Source organism: Geotrypetes seraphini, chromosome 6 (genome assembly GCF_902459505.1).
Source record: "Geotrypetes seraphini chromosome 6, aGeoSer1.1, whole genome shotgun sequence".
In the NCBI taxonomy this organism is placed as follows: domain Eukaryota; kingdom Metazoa; phylum Chordata; class Amphibia; order Gymnophiona; family Dermophiidae; genus Geotrypetes; species Geotrypetes seraphini.
Window position 1 is genome coordinate 46806506 of NC_047089.1, and position 24969 is coordinate 46831474.

Here is a 24969-nt window from a genome sequence, read left to right on the forward strand (position 1 = left end):
TGCCATGGCGACCTCACTCCCTATATGAGAAAAAATGGTAGAAGGGATGCCCACTCCCTTCTGCCATACTGACCACATACCCCATGGCAACAGGAATGCCCAATCTCTTCTACCACAGAAGGCCCACTCCTGTGCCAGGTGCCCCCCCAAACCATCCCCTACCCTCCTCACCCCCCCCCAAAAAAAAGGCAGGAGGGATGCCCCCTCCCTCTTGCTACCAAAGGCCCATTCCTACACCAGGTGCTCCCCCAAACCAACCTCTACCCTCCCCCACCAAAAAAGGCAAGAGGGTTGCTCACTCCCTCCTGTCACCAAGTGCTCCCCCGAACCCCTGCTTGTACCTTTTTTTGAAGATGGAAGCATGAGGGAAGCACGGTGACTCCACCTTCAAGGCCTGCCAATCCAAAATGCTTGGAGGAGGGCGTAAGAAATACTAAAAGGATGTAGAAGATGAAAAAGTGAGGCAAACTGGAAACCACCACAATTGTACACCTCACTAGTTCGAGTTCAATTACAGCAGGGGTGTCCAACCTGCGGCCCCGGTCGAGGGCGATGCAGTGTTTTCCTCTGCTGCCCCCGGGTGTTTACCGTCTTGCCAGCTCCCTCCTCTGTCTTGCTGCAGCGTTTGTGCGGCCCCAGAAACATTTTTTTCGGCCAATGTGACCCAGGGAAGCCAAAAGGTTGGACACCCCTGAATTACAGGATGGCAAAAAGGTCTTCAAAGCCACAATTGTACACAATATTTGTGAATGTCCAGCTTTGGCTCATCTGATTGCCTCCTTATAAAGTGTAGCTTATTTGCTTACTGCTGTGTTACTTTCTATCATTGTTCAAAAATAAAGACTAAACAACAGCACATATTTCTTTTTTACTTATCCTTTTAATGCAGTGTCTCTAGCATGCCCCTTGGATAAGTAAAAAAGAAATATGTGTTGTTTAGTCTTTATTTTTGAACAATGACAGAAAGTAATACAGCAGTAAGCAAATAAACTACACTTTATAAAGAGGCAATCAGATGAGCCAAAGCTGGACATTCACAAATATTGTGTACAATTATGGCTTTGAAGACATTTTTGCCATCCTGTAATTGAACTCGACCTAGTGAGGTGTACGATTGTTGAGAAGGGCCTAAGACCCTGATTGGCTCAGACGCCTTAGCCCCTCTCGATGCATCATACAGTATAGAGGGAAGAGCCTGAGGCCCTGATTAGCTCAGATGTTTGAGCCAATTAGGGCCTTGGGCCCTTCCCTGATGCAGAGAAGGCCCGCCATTTTGGATCTTCAAAAAAAAGGTATGGGAGGGGGGTTTGGGAGAGCATCCGGTGGCAGGAGGGAGTGGGCATCCCACTTGCCTTTTATTGGGGGGGAGGGAGGGAGGGGGAGGAAAGGGGATGGTTCAGGGGGGGGGCACCTGGTGCAGGAGTGGACCTCTGGTGGCAGGAGGGCGTGGGTATTTCTCCTGCCATTTCGCTGCTGCAGGAGAAGGTGGTCAGAATGTCAGGAGAGAGTGGGTATTCTTTCTGCCATTTTTTCTCATGTGGGGGTGAGGTCTCCATGGCAGGAGGGAATGGGCATCCTTCCTAATGATTTTGCTGCCACGGGAGGGGGGGGGGGTTGGTTCCTGGTGCCAGTGCTAGTTCGTTAGGGGGTGTGTGTGTGATTTTTTCTACTTTTTTTATGGGACAGATTGTGCATGTGTAACATGCACAGCATCTGTGCCCATTTTTAAAAAAAGGGCTAAACTATGGTTAGCCAGGTAAGTGACTAGTCTTGATCAGTCCCTTTTTTGGATCTCTAAAAGCGATCACTTTTTTTTGTTCATCGGGAAGCCATGTTAGAGCATCAATCATTCTACATTGCCAAAGGTGATCTAGTAAAGAACAATAAATTAAAATGGTATACAGACAGTCCCCGTGTTACAGACAACTTAAGAACCAGTTGCGGCTTCATTTGATTAAAATTGAGCAGTATTTCCAGTTGCATAGACTCCTATGCTTCTCCTGCAGCAGATTCAGGGATGATGCATAGCCACATTAGGAACAGTAAGTGGTTGCGGATGCCGTACCTTAGAGGGTACACTGATAGGGACAGTTGGCCCTTTTCCTTTTGTCACCTGGAAGCAGAGGTAAGCGAAACGAATCTGAAAATCTACAAGTTCAGAGTTACATACAAATCCGACTTAAGAACTGCTTTAAAAACGTAACTTGTTCTTTTTTTTATATATATAATTTTTCACAGTAATTTTCACAAGCATTAACCTGTTACAGAAATACAGTCAGGCAAAATTATTCAAAAGAAGATAATTCCCACATCAAATTAAAAGGAAATATTAATTTAAAGAATTATTTCATTCCATTATTCTTAAGTTGAAACAATTAACCTCTTTCTTAGACCTCAAAAAGAAAGAAATTGGAGAGAAACAAGAGGTACAGAGATAAGGAGATCTCTTCTTATGCAACAAACTACATTAATAATGAAAAGGCTTAACGTAAACGGAGTATTATCGTAACTCGTTCTTAACCCGGGGACTGCCTGTATTCTCTTTCCTTGTGCACCACTTTGCATGTATGCATGCATTTTTCATACATCTGCTTTAACTAGATTTGCATGCTATCAACCTTTAACAAAAACGTGGACATGATAAGGGGGGGGGGAGAGATGGGTTAACCTCTTTTTTAAGAGGGGGGTTGGGGAAAGGATGACGTTAAGCTGAACAAATTTCACCACTAATGAAAGCTCTTATGTTCATGAAGAATAAGGTAAGAGAGAGAGTAGGATTTGCTAAAGGTGGTTCCTAGTTTCTATGAGGGAGTATATGATGTTATCCAAGTGCTCCTAGTGATTCCCTGCCTGCCCTAGGAATTCGTAAGAATTCAAGCCTAGTCATCCCTCAATATCCTCCTCGCATCGCCACTCCGCATGTGCTGTGCGCGGGCAGCCTCCTTTCGTCAGTACTGCTTACAGTTTAATGGCTCGCACGCGACTCGGGCTGCGCTTGACGGTCACTTTCAGATCATTAACTCCTCCCCCACCCAAGCGGCAGAGTGACGCGCAAGGCGCGTCAGAGCCGGAAGAGTGGCAAACGTGGCTTTCTTGCTCCCGTCCTGCCTTTCCGAGGCTCCCCTACCTCTTTGCCTTTTCTGGTCAAGGGGAGGTGCCAGTCGGGAGGAGGGGGAGGGAGGCAGAGCGCGAGCGTGCTTTAAAAGCACAGCATCCACCTCCTGTAAGGGTTAGCCAGCGCAAAACGCTTCAAACGACGGTTGCAGGAGAGAGACGACGCGGGCAACTCCGACCCACTGTATTGTTTCTCTAGTCACTTGAGTAAAAACATCGAAGAGCGTTTTCCTTCCCACCTTCCATTTAAAAGTGGGGTCGCAGCTCGGATTTCTCTGTTCCCATGCGTTTGCCGAACATGTCCACTAACTTCTTGTTAACACCGATCCCGGAGTCCTCAGATCAAGTCATTAGCAAGGACGTCAAACTGGCCATTTTAGGGTCGAGCAGCGTGGGGAAAACGGGTACGTATCCGGTTTGGAGTGGGGTTACTAGCTAGCCCTTCTGTAGTCCACAGCATCCCACTGACTTTCTTGGTACCTGCATCACTCGCATGCTCTGAATTTCCAGACATTTGAAACCACAGGAACCGGCTCCTTGGACCATGTGAAGGCATTTGCTCACTACTGTGGGAGCTTAAGCCTTAAGCACCCAGAGCAGGCACGTGTGAACGATGCTTTTGTTAAAATGCCTAGTATGTAGACATCACAAAAAATAAAGTCACCACAAAAAATAAATAATAGCACTGTTTTTGTGCTACCGATTTCTTTAGTCACTCAACAGTAACCTTATTGTGTAAGAGTTACCCCTGTATATTTTGTTTGACTTAGTATGTAGACATGGCTTTCAAAGGTCTAGGTCCGGTCCCTAGGTGTGTATGTTATTGCACAAGCACCTGAAAACCCGAAATTCGTCAAATTAAAAATATTGTTAATAACAAATATATAGTAGGAATAAAAATAACCCAGTGCTGTATTCTTTTTCCAGCTATGACTGTACGCTATCTAACCAAGAGGTTTATTGGAGATTATGAACCTAATACAGGTGAGAAGCTATTTAATTTTGATAACGATTTTGATTTAAAATAAAAATCTGCATTTTCGATTAAAGATCAAAATGGAGAATTGTAATCATTCATGCTGCCTTTTGGATTTTTTTTTTTCTTCCCCTCAGGAAACTTGTATTCCAGACTTGTTAACAACGAGGGAGAGCAACTTTTCTTACAAATACAAGACACACCAGGATACACTCAGGTACTGTGATAATACTTACACTGCAATATGGGCTAGGTTTAATTAGAAGCCTCTAAATGGGATACCAAATGTGGTTCTTGAAGTTGCTTATAAAGTAGAATGTTGCCCTATTCATCTTTAGTGGGGTAAAAATTATAAACCAGATACATCAGATTTATGGGGGCTATAAAAATTAACTGCTACAGCTGTACCTCTTCTAAGGAAGAGGGGCTAACTCCCTTATATATTTTTATTTATTGGACTTTATTAACCACCTTTATTAAGAAATTCACCGAGGATGGTATACAGCAGGCAATTATTAGGGGAGTGTGTGGCGCAGTGGTTAAAGCTGGTTCATAGACAAATCGCGTGAGACAATGGTGCGCCGACAACTGAGCGCAAGGTTGACGGTGCGCCGAAGAAAAGCACTATTTTAAAGGGTTCCGACAGGGGGTGTTGGTGGGGAACCCCCCTATTTTACTTAACAGACATCGCGCTGGCATTGTGGGGGGTTTGGGGGGTTGTAACCCCCCTCATTATACTTGAAACTGAACTATTGGCCTGTTTTTTAGGGAAAAAGTTCAGTTTTAAGTATAATGTGGGGGGTTACAACCCCCCAAACTCCCCACAACGTCAGCGCAATGTCTGTTAAGTAAAGTGGGGGGGGGGGTTCCCCCACACACACCCCCGTCGGAGCCCTTTAAAATAGTGCTTTTCTTCGGTGCGCCAACAACCTTGCGCTCAGTTGTCTCGCGCGATTTAGTCCCGTCACTGTTAAAGCTACAGCCTCGGCACCCTGGGGTTGTGGGTTCAAACCCACGCTGCTCCTTGTGACCCTGGGCAAGTTACTTAATCCCCCCTTTGCCCCAGGTACATTAGGTAGATTGTGAGCCCACCAGGACAGACAGGGAAAAATGCTTTGAGTACCTGAATAAATTAATGTAAACCGTTCTGAGCTCCACCTGGGAGAACGGCATAGAAAATTAAATAAATAAATTGCTAGGAGCTATCTGTATTTTGGAAATAATGTAGTGCAGAGGATACAAATTATTTTTTTCTTTTATTACTCATCTCTATTCTTATTTAATGATTTGCTTATAGGTACAAGAAGACTTCTTCCAGGTCATGGACTCAATCTCTAAATGTGTACAGTGGGCTGAGGGATTTCTTCTAGTGTATTCAATCACGGACTATGCTAGCTATCAGGCAATCCGTCCTCTTTATCAGCACATCCGAAAGGCCCATCCAGACGCCAAGATCCCCATTGTTATCGTAGGCAACAAAGGAGACCTTCTCCATGCCAGACAGGTTCCAGCCAATGAAGGGATACAGTTGGCCAATGAACTTGGCAGTATATTTGTGGAAATCTCCACCAGTGAAAGCTTCCAGGATGTCAGTGATGTGTTTCAGCATTTGTGCAAAGAGGTTAGCAAATTAAATCTCCACTGCAATGGTGAAAGGAGGAGAGCCTCTGTTATCCCCCGACCCAGATCTCCTAACATGCAGGACCTGAAGAGACGCTTCAAACAGGCTCTGTCTTCCAAGGCTAAGTCGGCGTCACTTGGATAATATGCAGTGAATGAACATGAGATGTTTTATTTTGTTTACAGTGAAGTCAAAGTTTATTTTTATAAGATATGATTATTATTTTTCCAGTTTCACATGAACATTTTCTGAACCAGGAGCAGATAGTTAATTAACTGAACTTACATTTTTAACTGATTCTATTTTGCCATAAATTATCCTTGAGAACTAGGTTTTTGTTCTTGGGGTGTTTAGGGGTTTTTTTTTGTGCAAAAATTGTTATCTTGTACTAGATCACTTGGTAGTGTTTAAGAACAAAAGAAGGATATGTCTCTTAGGAAGAATCACTGAAGTTTTAAGCAAATGGAGTAGTTCTACTAGTGTTGGGTGATGCACTTCTCAATATGCCAAAGAAGGGGTTGGTTGTATGCCAGTAGAGGCGAATTGTCCACGGAAAACCAAGAGACAGAAAATTTCCTGGCTCACATAAGAGATGAAATCATTGCATGAATTTGTGGGGCATTTGTTGATTTGCAATGATGCTTATTTTAGGATTGTTATTTAAAACAAACCTGCACTATGTGACCATTTCTCCTTAATAAAATATGCACTCAAATGCTTTGAGTAGCATTCCTGTAACATCAGCAAGAACACCCTAATGAAACTTGCATATAACTATCACATTTTAAAATAAAGCCTTTCATTTTTCCTACATTGGAAAGTTACCACTGTCTGTTCTTTAACTCTTAAGGGAGATATCTTTACATACCGGCCCCAGTTTAGCAGCGGAGAGTGTGGCGCAGTGATAATGCTACAGCCTCAGCACCCTGAGGTTGTGTGTTCAAACCCATACTGCTCCTTGTGACCCGGAGCAAGTCACTCAATTCCCCCAGCTACTAATATACCTGAATAACCTCCTCCTTTACAAATTTGCACTAGTGTTTTTAGCGCTGGCTGCCGTGGTAACAGCTCTGATGCTCATAGAATTGTATGAGCGTCTGATCTGTTACCACTGTGGCTGGTGCTAAAAACGCTAGCATGGCTTTGTAAAGGAGGGGGTAAATTAATGTAAAACATTCTGATCTTTCCTAGGAGAATGGCATAGAAAATTAAATAAATAAATATCAGAGCTATAATACCTCTATATTTATTTCCCACTATCTCCCTAATACTACATATAGTGTGCTACAAGTTAGGTGACCAAACATGTAGAATACAGTAAGTTTTGAGGCTAGGTTCCTGCCTTTTATATGATGTAAATATTGGTGCTTAAATGCCAACAAAGGCTTTACTCTACAATAGGATAGTGGGCACTTAGAAGCCATTATCAAATACTATCTTTGCACACAGATTTTGGGTGCATATTTTAAGGCCCTTTATAGAATTATGTCTATTACATGTATTACATGATGTACTATTTGAATGCTAGAAAGCTTCAGTTTTTTCAATACTGGACAGGGACTGAAAAAAGTGCTATTGGGGTTTGAAGCCTTAGAAGAGAGAAGCTGTGGAAGAAGTGAAATGAGACCAAGACTGTTACTTTAAGTGTGACAAAAGGTTATGCAGTTATAGTGCTGTAACAGCACAACAGCTGCTTAAACCTTGGGGGGGGGGGGGGTATTCTTTGAACTTGGGAAAAGAAGCCGCGCCGTTAATGCTGGGGTGGGGGGAAATTTCCCTGTTTATGCCGCACTCTTTCCTACCTTGCCCTCATAACTTCCTTTCCACTGAAAAGTACTTTTTTTTTTTTTGTATTTTTATGTGTGTTGAGGTCACTGAATGTCTCTCATAGCCCCTCTTTTGCTTTGTGCCTCTGCATGTGGGGAACATTTGGCTCTTATTTCACAGGGCTTATAGTACAACCATGCATTATTTTGATAGCCCCTCTGGACTGACTCTTATTTGTACCCTTTTGAACTATGCTTAGGCTGCTTTACTTTAGCTGACTCAGAATGGGCTCTGGATTTCTTTAGCTGTTGAGGCTTGAGAATTCGCACCTGCTAAAGTATTTTTAATTTACGTTTTGGAGAAGGTGTGAGAGTAGAGGAGAGAGGAAAGCAAAGCAAAAGGAAGAGAGCGAGGAAATGATATAGGTGAGCACTAGGCACTCCAACTATTAGTCCTCCTCCCCCCCAATTCATCTCAGGCCACACTACTTGGATATACTGATACATACAAACCAAGATAATAGTTAAATCAGACAGAAATTGATGACAGCAGTGTGATATGCAAGATAATTTATGGAAGACACAAACAGAACTTTCCCCCTTTAAAATGCTGGTAGATAACGTTTAAAAATCAAATAATAATGAACATAGATGGCATTTCAAGATATTCACATGATCTTTCAATGACATTGCCTTTCTTAGCTTCACTCTGAGAAACTAAAACAGCATATTGCTGGAAAAAATGTATAAAATTGACCCTTTAGGATGCAGAAACTCGAAACAAATTAAAATGGGGACATAAAAATCTGTTGAAAGTTCATATGTATGTCTTGAAATGCCCTATTTGTGTACTATGATTTGGCTTTAGCATATTATTTATATGTATTTGGAGGAAGGTTGTTTGACTCAGCAGTCACATGATCATACTGTATCCCTTTTGCAGGTGGAAGCCAAAATGTGGCCAGGTCAGGCGTTTTGTGTCTTCAATTAATTAGTTCATAATCATATTCCTTATCTAGTGCATATGAACCTCCTTTCTTCTCGTGTGTTAACATCTTTTCATGTATAACCTGCCATTCTCACAATTGTTTTGCTGCACTGTTAGCAAACATGAAATTATCTGATATGATCAGCCCAGATTTCTTTCTTATTTGTTGTATGTCAGTACCATGCACCTTCCCCCCCACCTCATTTATGTTTATTTTTTTGTTTCTGTACCCCTAAGGGGTCAATTTTATACATTTTTCCCCATTTGTAACAACCTGTTTTATGTACCAATTAGGGCTTTTATAAAATTGCCCTAGGATTATGTTTGCAAAAGTGTGCATGGTGACGTGTAATTTTATACTACCCCAGTGTGGGCATGTTCTAGGCCACAATTTATGCATGTGGATTATAAATATGCGTGCAATTTATGTGTTTCAACCAAGCTGCAGTTTCTGCTGGTTTACTCCTACAATTTTGCAAAGACGCCTAGGAGTGTATAGGGTTGTTTTACTAATCTGCTGTAATATCTAGACTCAGGATAACATGGGACATTTTTGCACATTGAACGCAGCATATTTAGAGTGTTCTCTTATGCTTCAACTGCAGGTCTTGTGCTAATGTTCCCATTAACATGCATTACCTGCAAACAATTAATATGGGATCACTTACTGTGCCAAGTGCTAACAAAATCAAAATGCACTAACTGGATAATGCAGGAATGCCCATAACATACCCGCTCCAAAAATTATTTTTTAAATTATTGATAATGTGGGTTAGCCTCTGCAAACAGACAAAATACTGCAAAGTGTTTGAACATGTTCTGCAGTAGCTTGTTTGCATGCACTAACTGCACATTAAGGGTCAAATTTTATAACTGGCGGCCAGATTGTAGGCGGTCAACTGCTGTCTAACCAGTCAATTGGGATGTACATTTAAAAAAAAAATAAAACCTCCCGAGGCAGGCCGCCTACATTGTAGGCACCTTCAGGAGCCTAGGGATATGCGTAAGCTTGCATAAGGCTAGGAGTGGGTGTGCCTTGGCCTGGAAGTAGCCTTTGGTGGTCGTACATGCCTCCCTAGGCCTGCGGTAAATGCGTACAATGTAGGGGAGGGGGTTCTGGCAGCAGGGACTAGGCATCCTTTCTGCCGGGGGGGAGATGGGTTACTGCTAAACTTATTGTGGCAGTGAGATCCCTTGCCGTGATAAGCTCAACGGCAACCTGATTCTCTAACCGGCGCCTGTGACATGGATGCCAGTTAGAGAATTGGGTGGGCTGCGGACAGATGCGATTCTCTATAGGACGCCCATATGCGATTCTCAAAAGTCACTTGGGTGACTTCTGAGACTGGGCATCCTATACAGAATCTGGCCCTAAGTGCTTGCTTTTTTTTTTTTAAATCATTTTTATTAGAAAGGGTTCGACAAGATATCAGGAACAACACTGATACCAAAATTGCGAATACAAAAAGGCAAATTCAAACAGCAGGTTACAGACAAGAACTTCACCCCTGGAAAAATCCACAGAGATAGTACAGTTACAGGAGAACATCTAACACCCCTTTAAAGCAATGGTCTCAAACTCATGGCCCGGGGGCCACAATCAGCCCACTAGGTACTATTTTGAGGCCCTTGGTATGTTTATCATAATCACAAAAGTAAAACAATCTAATCTAATCTAATCCTTAGGTTTGTATACCGCATCATCTCTACGTTCGTAGAGCTCGACGCGGTTTACAGTAGGAGAAATAGGAAGGAACTACAATAGAGGGTTAGAGGTAGAAGTGTGAAGAAAATTTAGAGGACTTGGGATGCCAAGATATAACAGTTTTCTTGATTCCTAAGGTGGAGGGAGACTTGCATTTTTTGAGAAAAGCCAGGTTTTCTTTCTAGCTATAAATTACAATATTATTATTAAGACTTAGCCAAAAGGAAAGATTTATAAACTATAAAGAGTTTTACCTCATGTAAAATTGTAATTTCTTTAATGAGACATTAACTATTTTTTTCTGAGGCCCTCCAAGTACCTATAAATCCAAAATGTGACCCTACAAAGGATTTAAGTTTGAGACCACTGCTTTAAGGGAAAGGGAGATGGGACGATATATCGCCTTTATGTTGTTACAATCAAAACAATTTAAATATAGGTGCTTTATTTTATTCTTGGGGCAATGGAGGGTTAAGTACTTGCCCAGAGTCACAAAGAACTGCAGAGGGAATTGAACCCAGTTCCCTAGGTTCTCTGGCCATTGCACTAGCCACTAGGCTACTCTTCCACTCATTACTTTAGTAAACTGGCCCCTATATGTCTTTATAAAATAGGCTGAAAATAGGCTTATCCGCCAGACCTAGATGACCCAAAACTCTTGATCATTTGCAAGTTTTCTATTATTCCTTATTTTTCTAATTCGTTTGTATTGCAGATCAGTGTCATCTGTAAAAGACAAAATGCTTCCTAGTTGTCCTCGTCGATATCTTTTGTACAAATAGGGCTAGATTCAGTAAATGGTGCCCAAATGTGGACACAATAAAAAAGGAACACTGGGCACTATTAAAAAGCCAGAGCTAGAAGGGGTATGGGGAGAGACAGACTTAAAGAAGGACAGAGGGAGCATGAGAGAGAGAGATGGACATGGGGGAGGGCAGATACACCATATTTTGCATGAAATGAAAAACCTTTCTTTTCAACCTTAAACTCTACAGCAACTAAGTCCAACATTCATCAACGCCAAACTCTTCATCCTATTACCACCATGGAACCAAGTACTGTACTGTAACAGACTCTACCTATCAGATATCTTTCATTTAATCATATTAACTCTTGCTGTATTTTATTCCTTCCCTAAATGCTAAGCTGTACCAAACTACTACTTTAACTGCATGGTACGACAATCTCTACCTCGAAGAATCCCAAAGGTCTTAATGTATCTCTAGTGCATCCTTGTACTGTAATATATGTCTAAGCTCTTTTGAGCAGGGACTGTTTTCTTCTTCTTTGTGACTCTGTGCAGTGCTATAGAAATAATTAATAGCAATAGTAATAGTAAGCTTCTTTGCACTGTACTAAACAGTTCTCCATATACTGAAAATCAGCTTGAACCTTTGTATGCATAGCGTGTGACACATAAATCCTAGATTAGATTAGATGGGTTGCTCTGCATTGCCTCCCAGTTGCTACCTCTCTTTCCATCTCCCTGCCCACCTCTGGTATGGCATCTCACCTGCACAGGCTGGGGGTGGGGAGGGAAAGAGGGAGATGCCCACTCTTTTTGGGCTCAGGCCCAGCCCACCCAAAATTGGCTGTTTGGCTATGCCACTGAAAGGGACAGAAGAAAATTAAGGTCCCTCTTTCTGTATGGAAAAACATGCATATATTTAAATTTTAACCAGCTGGGAGGTGCTGTCATTGAGATGAGTCCAGTTTCCAGTATCCCCCACTGGGTTTGCTTCTCTTGTTAATAGCAGCTAGTTTGAAAACAATTAGACCTGATTTATACAAGCCTGCACGTTTGTTTCTTCCAGTTGAGCCACTTCGACAATTTGGTTTGGAACTACAGAGTTTATTTCAGGGAAAACACGAATATTAATCTCGACATACTATGGGCTATATTCACTAAGCAAACCGATCATGTACCAATCGGTTTGCGACCACTTAACTATCAAATTTCCCTCTGGTCTGATTCACTTACCTCTCCTGCGATCCACTTGGAGTCCTTGCATGCATATGAGGTGAAACACATGCAAATTGGACAGCGACCCAATTCACTACACCAAATTTCCAAACCGACTGGGCTAGCCAATCACCCGAAGAAGCGACTGCTGGGGACCAGTCGAAAACGTCTTTCCGACTGGAAGCCCTGCTCTCTGCCCTGCAATCTCTCCTGCCTGCTCGCCCCGAATGCTGCCCTGCTCTCTCTGCTGCTCGCCCTCATGCTACCCTGCTCTGCCTCGATCTTCCCCTGCATCGTCGTTCTCTTGCCCTTCCCCGAAGCTCTCCTGCCCAGCGAGCCCGTGGAGCATGGCCTCCATTTATCTTTTTGTGAGGGTGGCAGCTGGCAAAAGCGGGACCAGCTTTTAGGAGCCACGCGGGTTGGGTTCAGTGGAGGTGGCGGCGTTTCCCTAAAGTCAAAAGTTTAAAAAGATTGCTGCTCCTATGGTCTGTGCATGCGTGCGGAACAAGCATGCGCGAGTCGTGCAGGCAAATGGGGGCGTTCCTCCGATCGCCCTCATCTGCATGTTTAAGTTTACTGAATCAGTTGGACCTGCCGGGATCGGGACCTGATCGGGCAGGTTAGTGAATCCAGCCCTATGTATGTGTATCTTAAAGGTAACACCATTGAACTCTCTATGTTTCCGAATTTAAGAAACAGTTGGTTGCAAATAGACATTCCGATTCAAAAGAAGCACATTTCTGCTGCTGTAAAGAGAAAGCGTTGTTTTGTGTGTGTGTGTGTGTGGAGGGGGGGGAGGTCCTCCTATTTATGCTTTTTAACGCATGTACATCCTACCAAAAGAGCCTTTATCATACTAGCTTCTGTAATAACAGGCAAACCCTAGATAACAAAAATTCATTTTCTAGCCTTTTATTTATTTTCACGCATGTGAGATGCAACCTTGCTTTTTGATGTAGCTCGAGAACTCCTATTATAAGCCGGCAGTGACTGAAAGAAAATGTGAATGAGCCACATGTCACTGCAGGGTCGCTTCCTGCCGGAAGTGCCCATGTTTGGAAGCACGAGGGGGAGGGGGGGTTGGAGGGGACTGCATCAAAGCAAACACATTGGGTTCTTTTAATCTTGCTGTTCTTCCTTTTTTGCCCGTTAAGCCATGGATATTTTTTTTGCTTCCTTGGTAAGACAAGGACATAAATTAGTGTAGCCATGGCAGGCGGAAGATTTGTTTAATTAAGGTTGATGGACCAGGGCACCACTGTGAAGAGCAATTGATCCCTACTCCAGGCGTTGCAAAGAGCTGAATGAAGCTTTTATCCTGATGCATCAGAAGAGAGAGGAGTGATAAAGTCCCCCCACCCCCTGAATTGGCTGGCACATTGGAACCGAATGTTAGAGCTACTGCTGTCACTAAAGCTGACGACATGTCACCAATAGCTTGAAACATTAAGTACAGTACTAGATAAATTGTTCAAATGAGGCAATGCTCCCTCTTGTTCTTATTTTTTTTATATGACTTTACCTTTTTGTTCAAAGATATTTTTATTGAACTGTAATTGTCTCCTTTTCGTTTTAACATTCCATTTCCATACCCACGTTTCAGGTGTTCCTGTTTCCTGCTAACAGGTACTCCAGATGCCCTTCCTGGATCGCCTTCCCTCATGACTGTATGCTTCCTAACCCAAACACTTCCATTTCAGAATACTACTGGCCACTGTTTTATTTGTAATTCATGAAACCTGAGCCATAGGGGTTGCTATTGGGGGGCACTTGCTTGCCCCCTTTGCCACCCTAGCTTTATAGGTGTATATAATTTGCATAAGCGCCCCGTAATGAGAGGCTTGGGGAGACTAAGTCTCCTCAGCCGCAAGTTCTACTTTCAACATCAGGACCGGATCTGTAGCCCTTACCCCCCCCCCCCTCCACCATCACACACACACACACACACACACACACTCTCTCTCTTGTCTTGCTGCTCCAGGCAGATCTCCCTCTCTTCTGCTCCTCAGTGGTGCACTATCTTGATCAGGTTGGCAGAGAGGCACCACACCCCACTTGAAAGGAGCCACTTCAGAATCTTGGTTCTCCCTGGACAGGTGATCTGTACAGCCACATAAGTGGTGACATCACCAGGACGAAGCCGGGCATCCCTCCTGCCATAAGTTCGGCAGGTGGTTGACAGGAGCCCTGACAGCAGTGACAGGAGGCTGCTTCTCCTGTCACTACTGTTAGGGCTCTGCCCCGACTCAATCGCTCACTGAGCGATTGAGTTGGAGAGTTTGCATGCAAATGATTTGCATCTCTATGCAATTCATTTGCATGCAATAAAAAATAGTGAATCAATCACTGTTTCAAAATCGGCCAGAGAATAGGCCAACAGTAATTGAATCGCTATCTTTAGTGAATCTGGGCCAAGGTTTGTATAGTATATGGAAAGAACCAAGAAAGTGGCACATCTCATTCACTAGAACCTTTGTAAACATATTTATTCCTTCAGAAATATTGTCACTGACTAATCACCCTTTACTTTTTAATAATCATTAAGATCTTTAATTTAAATAAGTTAATAAAACTCTATAACAGAAGGAGAATATATCTTTCCATATCATTCATCAAACCTTTGTGAACATTACAACTTCATTGTACTGGAATCACAATCCTCAGAGAATCAACAAGTTATGATCACCTGGGATATCCCCATCCCAACTGAGAAAAAGCTAATACAAGAAAGTCAGGCATTGTGGTAAAGGGGAAAAAAAAAGTGAAAACAGCATTGCTGTTAGGTGTCAATACCAACTGATTATTTTGTGCACCAAGTGAAGAAAGAGAAAATCTTTAATTACCAAGTAATGCAGTTGGAGACCAAGAAATATGGAGCCCTTTTACTAAAGCTTAGTGCACACTAACGGAATTAGTGCCTGCTAAATGCTAAGATGTCCGTAGGTATAAAACGTTCGTAGCACTTAGCGCACATTAATTCAATTTTATGTGCACTGTCTATAGTGAAAAGGTCCTTATGGCAGAAAATATTCTCCATCATACTGGGTACCACAGTCTTGATTAACAAGAGTTTTTGAGCCTACTAGATAAGTTGACCATAGGCATCTGAATGGGGGGGGGCAGAGGCCATGGTCTCCCCCCAAATAGCTGGTACTACTATAACAGGGCCCGACAGGGATCCTATGGGGAAAGAAACACTTCTTGTGAGGCTGGAAGCGGCATCTTGCTACTGGCTTGCATGCCTGCTGGTCAAAAACAGGAAGTTGCTTGAGAGGGTTGTGAAGAGGCAGCGAGTAGGCTCTGGACTGGGCACTTGTATGTGGATTGCTGCTGTTGGTGCCTTCTAGAATATGAAGGTAGAACGGAGGGGGTGGAGGGGTTTGAGAGAGAAGAAAAGATACTGGATCACAGGTTGAGAGGAGAGGCACAGAAATGAGAAATGCTGGATGGGGATTTGGGTGGCCTTTATTACTTCCACTTTTGTGGAGAGGGACCACATCCGCCCTTCCCCAGTCCTCCGGTACCACTCTCAACTCTAGAGAAGCATTGAAAAGGTCAGTTGGAGCTGCCAGAACTTCCTTAAGTTCCTTTAGAACCCTCAGATGTACACCATCCGGCACCATTGCTTTGTTTACCTATAATTTAGCTAGCTCCTCACAAACACAACCTTCTGAAAATCAATCAGGGTCTACCACTCCTCCATCCCTATTTGCGTTTGTCTTCTGCGGTCTCGCTCCCAGCGCTTCAGCCATAAACACAAAACAGAAATATTTGTTAAGCCTTTTTTTTATCAGCTTCTACATAATTCTCCCCTTTACCTTTGAGACTCACAATGGCACTTTTTGCACTTCTATCTAAAAAATGTCTTGTCTCCCTGTTTTATCGTGTCAGCTATTTTTTCTTCCATTTGCCTCTTTGCTTTCCTGACAACTATCTATGGCACAGAAAAAAAATTGGCATGGGAAAAACTGCACAGTGCCATTCTATAAACCATGTGTAAAGTTATGAGTAGTTAATAGCATATGAGCAGTGGCCGACCCTGCTACTAAAATTTAGGCATAACCATTTATGCCAACTAAACCCTGCTGTAAATTCCTGCGCCTAAATTCTGCGCAATTGGATGTATTCTATAACGGTGCATGTAATTTATAGGGATACCCATGGCCGCAATTCCTTTTGAGATCCATGTATTAGAATCCATTTGCATCACTTTAAGGAATATGCTTAGAATGTTGCATGCATAAATTCTAATAACATTGGGACTCATACATCAGCCCTTGCGAAATACCACACATATTTATAATAATAATCCAGGACAATCATATTTATTGGGCAAATAATTGGCCACACTTTATTTCATATTATATCAAACATTAATTTAACAAATTTGTAAACATCAGCAAACTTTACACTTAACCATTTATGATTTCTTCAAAGAGCTAATCGGTATCGACAGTAGCTCACTTATCCCCAACTTTCCTTTAACTCCCAGTGACTTACGGTGTCGTAAAGCCACCTCACCTCGTGGCGGTGTCGCACACGAGGACATATTACTATTCCAAATTGCTAGTACTTCAAATTCATCTGCCTCTAATAATGGCTCTGCCCTTAGGCCACAAGCAGTGACAGAATTTCTTGTCACTGCTCCCTCAACTACTGCAGCCAATTAGCCCAGCAAACAATTTTGTAACAAATCTTGGATAGAACTAAGAAAGATATTTACCCCAATTACCGATAAATGTACCCCATCCGGGCGAAAGAGTCCCGGACAATCCACGGAAATGAGGTCATGGATCAAGACCAGACCACCCATCATAGCAATAAACTTGGACACTTCGGTATTCACGCGCCTGCGAAGACGCTCAATAGCTGCAGGCTTCCGTGCACCCTTCCAGCAGCGGCGAGGAAGAATGTGTGACCATATCAGGCGCGCTGCTGGAAAGGAGCATGCAATGGCCAATAAATCTTGTTTAATTTGATGAATTAACTCCACCCCTGTGACTGAGCATAGGTCATTGCCCCCCAAATGCACTAGTATAAGTACTGGAGATGAGAAACGATGAGCTTGATGCAAAGTAGGCAACAGCTGCTCCCAAATCATTCCTCGAATACCCAGCCAGCGAATCCGGACTCCAGCCTCAGCCAGGCCCAAATTGTGACCCCCATGAAGAATCTCTGGCATGCTTATGGGCCCAAAAGATGTGAGAGTGTCCACAGAGCCAAACGCATATATCTGGAGACAAAGGTAGCATTGGTCGAGGATCTGGAAAAGAAACTAACAACATATCAGTAATTACTAACTCAATTATGCCAAATCCCGAACATAACCCTTATATTGATTGGAACGCCAACGTCCCACTCTCTGAATCAGCTTAGGAGGGCCCCAGCAGCTGCCGCAGAAGTGGCTGCGCCAATTCTAAAAGAATGGGTTCCTAATTCCCGGGAATCATATCCTAGGGCAGTCAAACTCTTCTTTAATAGAGCCGCAAATTGATAACGAGTTAAAGGCAACCTATTCAAATGCTCTAACCAATAAAGGCTCCCAGAAGGTCGAAGCTCACTGTAACGGAATGCCAAATGTATCGGGCACACCGCACTATTATCCGACCTCCTCAACACAGACCAAACTCCTCTACCCTCCTGATCTGTTTTGGACCTACGAAAATGGAGCTTCAAATAAGATTCCCCAAGAATAACATCCTGAACCAGCAAACCAGATTCTCCAGCTGCCCTTTGAGAGGGTCGCTACCAACTCTCCAACCCTGCATGCTGCAAAGAAGGCCACTACAAATGCTAGTTGAAACAATAAAATTTCATACTCAGACGAGCAAATACTGGACAATTGACCACACAGCAAACCAAGCAAGTCATACGTAATAGGAAGGCGTCGCAGGCGAGGTCGGTATTCAACTCCCGACCGCGCATAGCCCTTTAACAGTTGTTTAACTAAAAAAGTCCCTGTGACTATGGGCCACTTATATAGACGAGAGACAAATGCTAAACTAGCCATTGACTGCGACACCATCCCAAAGGACCATCCCTGATGAGCAAAATATACGAGGAATGCAATGAGTGTCTGTTCCGATATAGAAAAACCACCACCAACAGACTCCTGGTCCAAAAAGAACATTAAACGCCTCCATCCAGTCGCATAAGATCTCCAAGTGTTAGGAGCTAAGGACCGGTGCAAGAGCTGCTAACCGCCCACTGGAAGATATCCCATAAGTCCTCCCTCATGGGTGTTGGGAAGCCATCCGCTGCAGGAGCTAGCGCCCTGAATCGGGACCACTGCGAACGAGAAAGGGCATCAGCAATTTCATTGAACACCCCTGGTACATGCCGTGCCGACAAGCACACATTCAAATGCAGACACGCTAGCACAATTAGTCTCAGTAATTCTATGAGTCTAGGACATTTTGCCGACTGTCGATTAAGAGCTGAAACCACAGCAGAGTTGTCAGAAAATATGACCACTTTCTTGTTAGCCAACCGAGCACCCCAAGTATCCAAAGCTACCCATACCGGAAACAGCTCCAGCAATGCAATATTGGAGCACAGACCAACTGATCGCCACCAAGTCGGCCACTGATGAGCACACCACGCCCCGCCAAAAAACACTCCAAATCCCATCCCCCCAGAAGCATCAGTGAACAATTGAAGATCAGAACTAGATACTGCAGCAGATTGCCAAATACATACTCCATTGAAGGACAACAGAAATGAATGCCACAATCCCAAATCCTGACGAACCTCCTGTGTCAGACGAACCTTATAGTGCGGGCGCTTTAAACCCACGGACAATAATGCCAAACGCCTAGAAAAAACTCTCCCCATCGGAATGACTTGGGCCGCAAAATTAAAATGGCCAACCAAAGTTTGTATTTCTTTCAAACTTAATTTTTTTTTGGCGCGGGCTGATGCAATTGCCGTCACTAAAATTTGCACCTTCTGCAAAGGCAGACGGGATTCCATACAAACTGAGTCCAATTCAATCCCCAGAAATATCAAAGATGTCACAGGCCCTTCACACTTATCCCGTGCTAACGGGATCCCTAATGCATCTGCAACTGCTTGAAAGGCAAACATCAAATCAGCACATTCCAAGGAATTCGGAGCCCCAACAAACAAAAAATTGTCCAAATAATGGACTATGGAACTGCTCCCACTCACTTGCCGGACCACCCAGTGTACAAAGGTGGAAAATGCCTCAAAATATTTGCAAGAAATGGAACATCCCATTGGCATACATTTGTCAAAATAATATTGACCCTCAAATTGGAAACCCAAAAGATGAAATGCAGTGGGATGTACTGGCAATAAATGGAATGCTGATTCAATGTCTGCCTTTGCCATCAATGACCCTTGACCACATATCTAGACCAAAGCCACCGCCTCATCAAAAGAGGCATATTGTACTCTACATAACTGTGGATCAATAAAGTCATTGACACTGCAACCAACCGGGTAGGACAGATTGTGTATGAGCCGAAAACTACCTGGTTCCTTCTTTGGAATAATACCTAACGGGAAGATCACAAAATCGCTTAAGGGAATAACCCGAAAAGGCCCAGCAATTCTACCCAAACTACGCTCCTTCTGCAGCTTATCACAGACAATATCCCTATGCAAAGCTACAGACTGAGAATTCCTCGAGCGATGTTGCAAGGGCGGCCCGTCAAACGGTATCGGGAAACCCTCCAAAAATCCAAAACCTAAAAGATCAGCATCACCTTTGTTTGGATATACATGCAACCAAAGTTGTAAAACCATAATATTAATGGGGGAAGGAGCTTTGCCCTCCACTCTTTGAAGCAAACGAGCCTGATTGTCCGGAAAACTGTCCCCGACCAAACTGCATGCCTCCCGGGCAACGAAAGGCTGGGTGACTTCCCGCACACTGGCTACAACAGTGTTGGAAACGACAGGAGGTACGAGTACATCGGCCGGCATTAAATTGAAAACATGCTGGCGGGGCCAGGCCCCCTTTTGGCCCAAGTCCCCTCCCTGTTCCCATATCAGGCCCGAATCCCAAAGATGGGGAAGTCCATCGAGCCCCCCCCCCCAACGGCTGGTCCCCCATGAAATTGTCCACCCCCAAAATTTCCAACTGTTGCACCAACAGTCCGAAAGGACGCCCCCCGAGAAGGGGTCATCTCTGCCAACCATAGATCAACATCCCTTACCCCCCAACAATCTGCTTTATCACGCACTAGACTTTTCCTAAACTGCTCATCATAGTTAAGCCAAAACCATCCCCCATAAGTTCTATAGGCCCTCAAGATGAGATCCGCATAACGCAATAATCCAGGATATAATTCAGGACGAGCCTCACCTAAAACACTAGCAAACACATTAAATCCTAATAACCAATTAAATATATTCTTTGCTACTCGGCCACCCTTTTTCTTAGTATCATCTTTACTACTCTCTTTAGACTGAGCTCCCGTATCCTCCCTCGCTAAAAGAGTAAACAAGGAGGTCACGTGACGCTATGAGCCGGTGAGACGTCTCTCACATCGGCTCCGGGCCCCAATCCGCACACGCGAGCCAAACCGCGCTGAAATTCATCCTGGCCGGGTCCCCCGCAGACGCCCAGCATCGGGCTTCGATGGACCACTACCTGACCCGATCGCAAGAACCGCCGCGATCGAAGCCGGTCAGGGCTGGCAAACAAAAAACTGCTCCGGTTGCGTCCAAGATGGCGGCCGCATCGGGGACGGCGGTTGCAGAGTTTACTGATGCCGCCCTCACTGACATCAAGACGGCGGTGACCCAGGCACTGGGGCCGCAGTTGGAGGCTCTAACGGCTAAAATGACCCGACTGGAACAACTTCTAACTGACACCACGGCCCGCACGACGGAACTGGAGCATCGGGTGTCTGCATCTGAAGATACAATCACATCACATGAAATGGACTTGGCCTCCTTACAAGAAACCGTGCACAGACAGGCTGAAAAAATTGATGACCTGGAAAATAGGTCCAGACGCAGCAACTTGCGGTTTCTGGGGATCCCAGAACTGATCCCTGATGCTAATCTACCTGCGGAATTGGAAAGCTGGCTTGAATTGGAATTCCCGGAGGCAGTGGAAGCTGGCACTCTATGCCTGGAGCGGGCTCACCGGTTGGGTAGGAGGCCAGCACAGGAAGACAGACCGAGAGTGGTGATAGTAAAATTCCTGAATTACAGGCACAAAGCTGCAGTTTTACACCACTACAGGATTAAAAAGGATGCCTTAAAGATGCGAGGATCAACTATCCGCATTAGCCAAGATTACTCGACGGCTCTAACTGAAAAAAGAAAAGGCTTTTATCCACTTTGTAAACGCCTGGAGGACCTTAAACAGCGTTTTCTGTTTCTGTATCCGGCAACCCTGAAAATTCAGCATGCAAATACATGGCATTCATTTACAGAGGCTTCTGAGGCAGCTGACTTCATCAACACCCAGCTGGAATCCCAGGGGGACCCTCCTTGAAGATCATATCACGTAACTGTATGGGGTTTGGCTAGGATGTACTTTCAGGATTTTACAATTGAATCTGTTGTTATGTTACGGCTTTCTAGTTTGAGACAGTATGTCAAATATTTGAAGGATTGGGGCACCGTGGGTGTCTCCTCGAACCTCTTGCATATACCTCCGGGATATGCTAGTTGGGATAGTTGGGGAGGTGGGGGGAGGGGTTGGGCTTGAGGGGGGGGGGGTGGGAACAGCCTTGGGGGACAGAACAGGAATCAGTTTTGTGTATTTCACAGGTCAGATTAAAGATGTATCTGCTATGTTTACGACTGCTGCTAATGCCAATGGATTGGGTTCATGTGCTGACCGTCTGGGGGAGGCTGGGCGCCCAGACGTGGGTTTTGGAGATTCACTGTCACTATGCAATTTATAGGGGGTACACATAGGGGATAACACACTTCGAATAATTTCCTGGAATGTGGCCGGTATAACATCTCCTGTAAAGAGGTCCAAAATCCTGCAACAACTGAAACGCCACAAGGCGGATTTGGCCTGTTTGCAGGAGACTAAATTGACTGCTGAGGAGCATGAGAAATTGAAGCGGGGATGGGTAGGATCTGTTTTTCATGCCTCCTCTACAGGCAAGAAAGCTGGTGTTTGCTTGCTAATACGAAAGGGTTTAAAATGTGTAGTCACCTCATGCCATAAAGACGAGCTAGGTAGATCATTGCTGTTGTATATAACCCTGCAAGGCACTGCTTTCCGATTACTAATAACTTATGGGCCAAACAGCTACTCGACCACATATTTTAATTCGTTGATTACTCTAGGCCTTAAGGACACTTCAATTCCTCTTCTAGTGGTGGGGGATCTCAATCAAGTTCTAGATGCTTCCCTTGATCGATCCAGAGTGTCTGGGTCTCCAACTGCAACCGACACTAGGGGACTGCCCTTTTTGTGCAAGTCCCTGGGCATGGTGGATCCCTGGCGGCTACTGCACCCGTTCGAACGAGACTACACACACCAGTCACGAGCACATGGAACTTTTTCCCGATTAGATTATATCCTCATAACAGAATCCTTGTTCTCGCGAGTAACAGAGGCGACGATAGGGCCATTAGCCTTGTCCGATCATTGTCCTATTTGGTTGGATATATCCTGGACTGCTCCCCCCAAGGGGGACTTCCGGTGGAGATTTCCCTCCTATCTGGCCGATGACCCATCTTTCCAAAAATATTTACAAACTAACTGGGAAGAATTTTTAGCAACTAATGGGCAACATGTACAAACCCCGGACCTATTTTGGGACACGGCCAAGGCGGTACTTAGAGGGGTGATAATATCGTATGTATCAGCACGCCGCAAGAGAATCGCCCAGGGTATTATTAGACTGGAAAAGCGATATACACAATTGAAAGCCAAATTCCTTCACAACCCGTCGCGTCAGCTCAGTGAGGACATGAACTCAGCACAAGTAGCCTTGAATGCATTATTACACGAACGGATCAAGCGTTCTTTGTTCTACAGAAAATATAGGTTTTACCGCTATGGTAATAGAACCGGCAGATTGCTAGCCACACTAACTAAACACTGGCAGGATGGCCGATATATACCCCGAGTGAAGTCTGGGACGCACACTTACCATACAACACCATCCGACATAGCTGAAGCGTTTTACAAACACTTTTCGAACTTCTATGCTAGTCATACGACAACTATGGGCCCCGATGTTCTAGATTATTTGGAAGACGCGGGTATGCCTAAATTCACTGACCTGCAGAGATCAACCTTAAACAGACCCATCCAGGGCACAGAGATACAAAGAGCAATCACACAACTAAAATCGTACACTGCCCCGGGACCAGATGGGTTTTCCACAGAATTTTATAAAACAATGTCTCTGCAGGTGTGTGAACCTCTCCTGGGATATTTTGTGGTGGCGCTGGAGAAGGGCCGCTTTCCTTTGCATGCCAATGCGGCCACCATAACCTTAATACCGAAACCAGGCAAACCTACAGACGAAGTAGACTCCTATCGTCCGATATCCCTCCTGAATGTCGATATAAAAATACTGGCCCGCCTATTGGCAAATCGATTGTCTCCACTCCTGCCATTAGTGATTTCCCAGGCTCAGGCAGGGTTTGTCCAAGGCCGCCATTCGGTGGTGAATGTTAGAAGGGTGTTGCTGGCAATGTCCAGAGCCCAACAAGCGTCCAACCCGGGCATATTGGTCAGTCTAGACGCTGCAAAGGCCTTTGACCAGGTTGATTGGACATACTTATTTAAGGTACTGGAATACATGGGAATAGGGGGTTGGTTTGAGTCTTCCTTGCGGGTGTTATATGCGTCTCCAACAGCGTCCCTCTTGGTCAATGGTTTCTTGACACAGCCATTCAATATTGGTAGGGGCACACGTCAGGGATGTCCACTATCCCCGCTGCTATTCCTACTTTATCTAGACCCTCTCCTACGAACTTTATTAAAGGATGATATTCTGGTTGGGCTGAGGGAGGGCTCATCTCAGATAAGAGTACTGGCATTTGCCGATGACATCTTACTTACACTCGCTCAGCCACACAGTTCCTTGAAGCGTGCCTTGGAGATATTGGATGAATTCCACATATAATCCGGCCTGACATTAAACAAACAGAAATCTCTAGTGCTTCCATTACAACCCTCACTGTGTGAATCATGGCCCGACCCCTTCCCTTTAGTATGGGCCCCAACATCTATTCGATACTTGGGAATCCGTATACCGAGAGATCTGGCAACACTCTATTCACTTAACGTTCACCCACTGCTTACCCAAACCACACAACGGTTGCAGGCATGGAGATCCTACCCACTGACACTAATGGGCAGGATTGCGTTATACAACATGATGATGATCCCACAGTGGCTGTATGTTCTACAAACTTTGCCCATTTATTTGCTACACAAACATATCCGGCTTCATCATCGTGCATTGTCTCACTTTTTATGGCGAGGCAGGAGATCCCGAATCCCCCTAGACAATTTAACTTTGCCTATCTCTCAAGGGGGTCTGGGTCTCTTGCACTTGGGGAGGTTTAATGAGGCTTGTTTAATGCGGCACTTGAATGACTGGTTTTGTGGGACATCTCACTTCTCAGCCACGAGGGTGGAGTGTTTGGCACATGCCCCCTATCATTTTAGTTATATGTTACATGTCAAATGCCTTCCTAAACGGGACGCCGATTATGGGGATGTGTTTCTCCTACCCCTGCGTAGACTTTGGAGGAATCTCTGCCGGCGATTAGCCGTTCGACCTAATGTGACTCCATATCTACCGGTGGCTGGTAATGGAGATTTTCTCCCAGGTATGGATATGGGCGCCCAGACCTGGTGGAGAGGGAGGGGG

General features: G+C 44.4%; 1 protein-coding gene across 1 annotated transcript; it reads left to right on the top strand.

Moving 5' to 3' along the window:
- The first annotated feature begins 3198 nt into the window (after positions 1-3198).
- On the top strand, positions 3199-6524 carry RASL11A (RAS like family 11 member A). Its single transcript, XM_033947684.1, has 4 exons — positions 3199-3518; positions 4042-4098; positions 4228-4307; positions 5388-6524. The coding sequence occupies exons 1-4, from the start codon at positions 3398-3400 to the stop codon at positions 5853-5855; spliced, it is 726 nt and encodes a 241-aa protein (XP_033803575.1). The 5' UTR covers positions 3199-3397; the 3' UTR covers positions 5856-6524.
- Positions 6525-24969: the final 18445 nt, after the last annotated feature.

What these genes read in the sequence shown, in the direction of transcription:
- RASL11A (XM_033947684.1), top strand. Translation starts at nt 3,398, where the DNA reads ATGCGTTTGCCGAACATGTCCACTAACTTCTTGTTAACACCGATCCCG. An exon ending in AGATTATGAACCTAATACAG is followed by an intron (nt 4,099 to 4,227) that starts GTGAGAAGCTAT and finishes TCTTCCCCTCAG; the next exon opens with GAAACTTGTATTCCAGACTT. An exon ending in ACACACCAGGATACACTCAG is followed by an intron (nt 4,308 to 5,387) that starts GTACTGTGATAA and finishes ATTTGCTTATAG; the next exon opens with GTACAAGAAGACTTCTTCCA.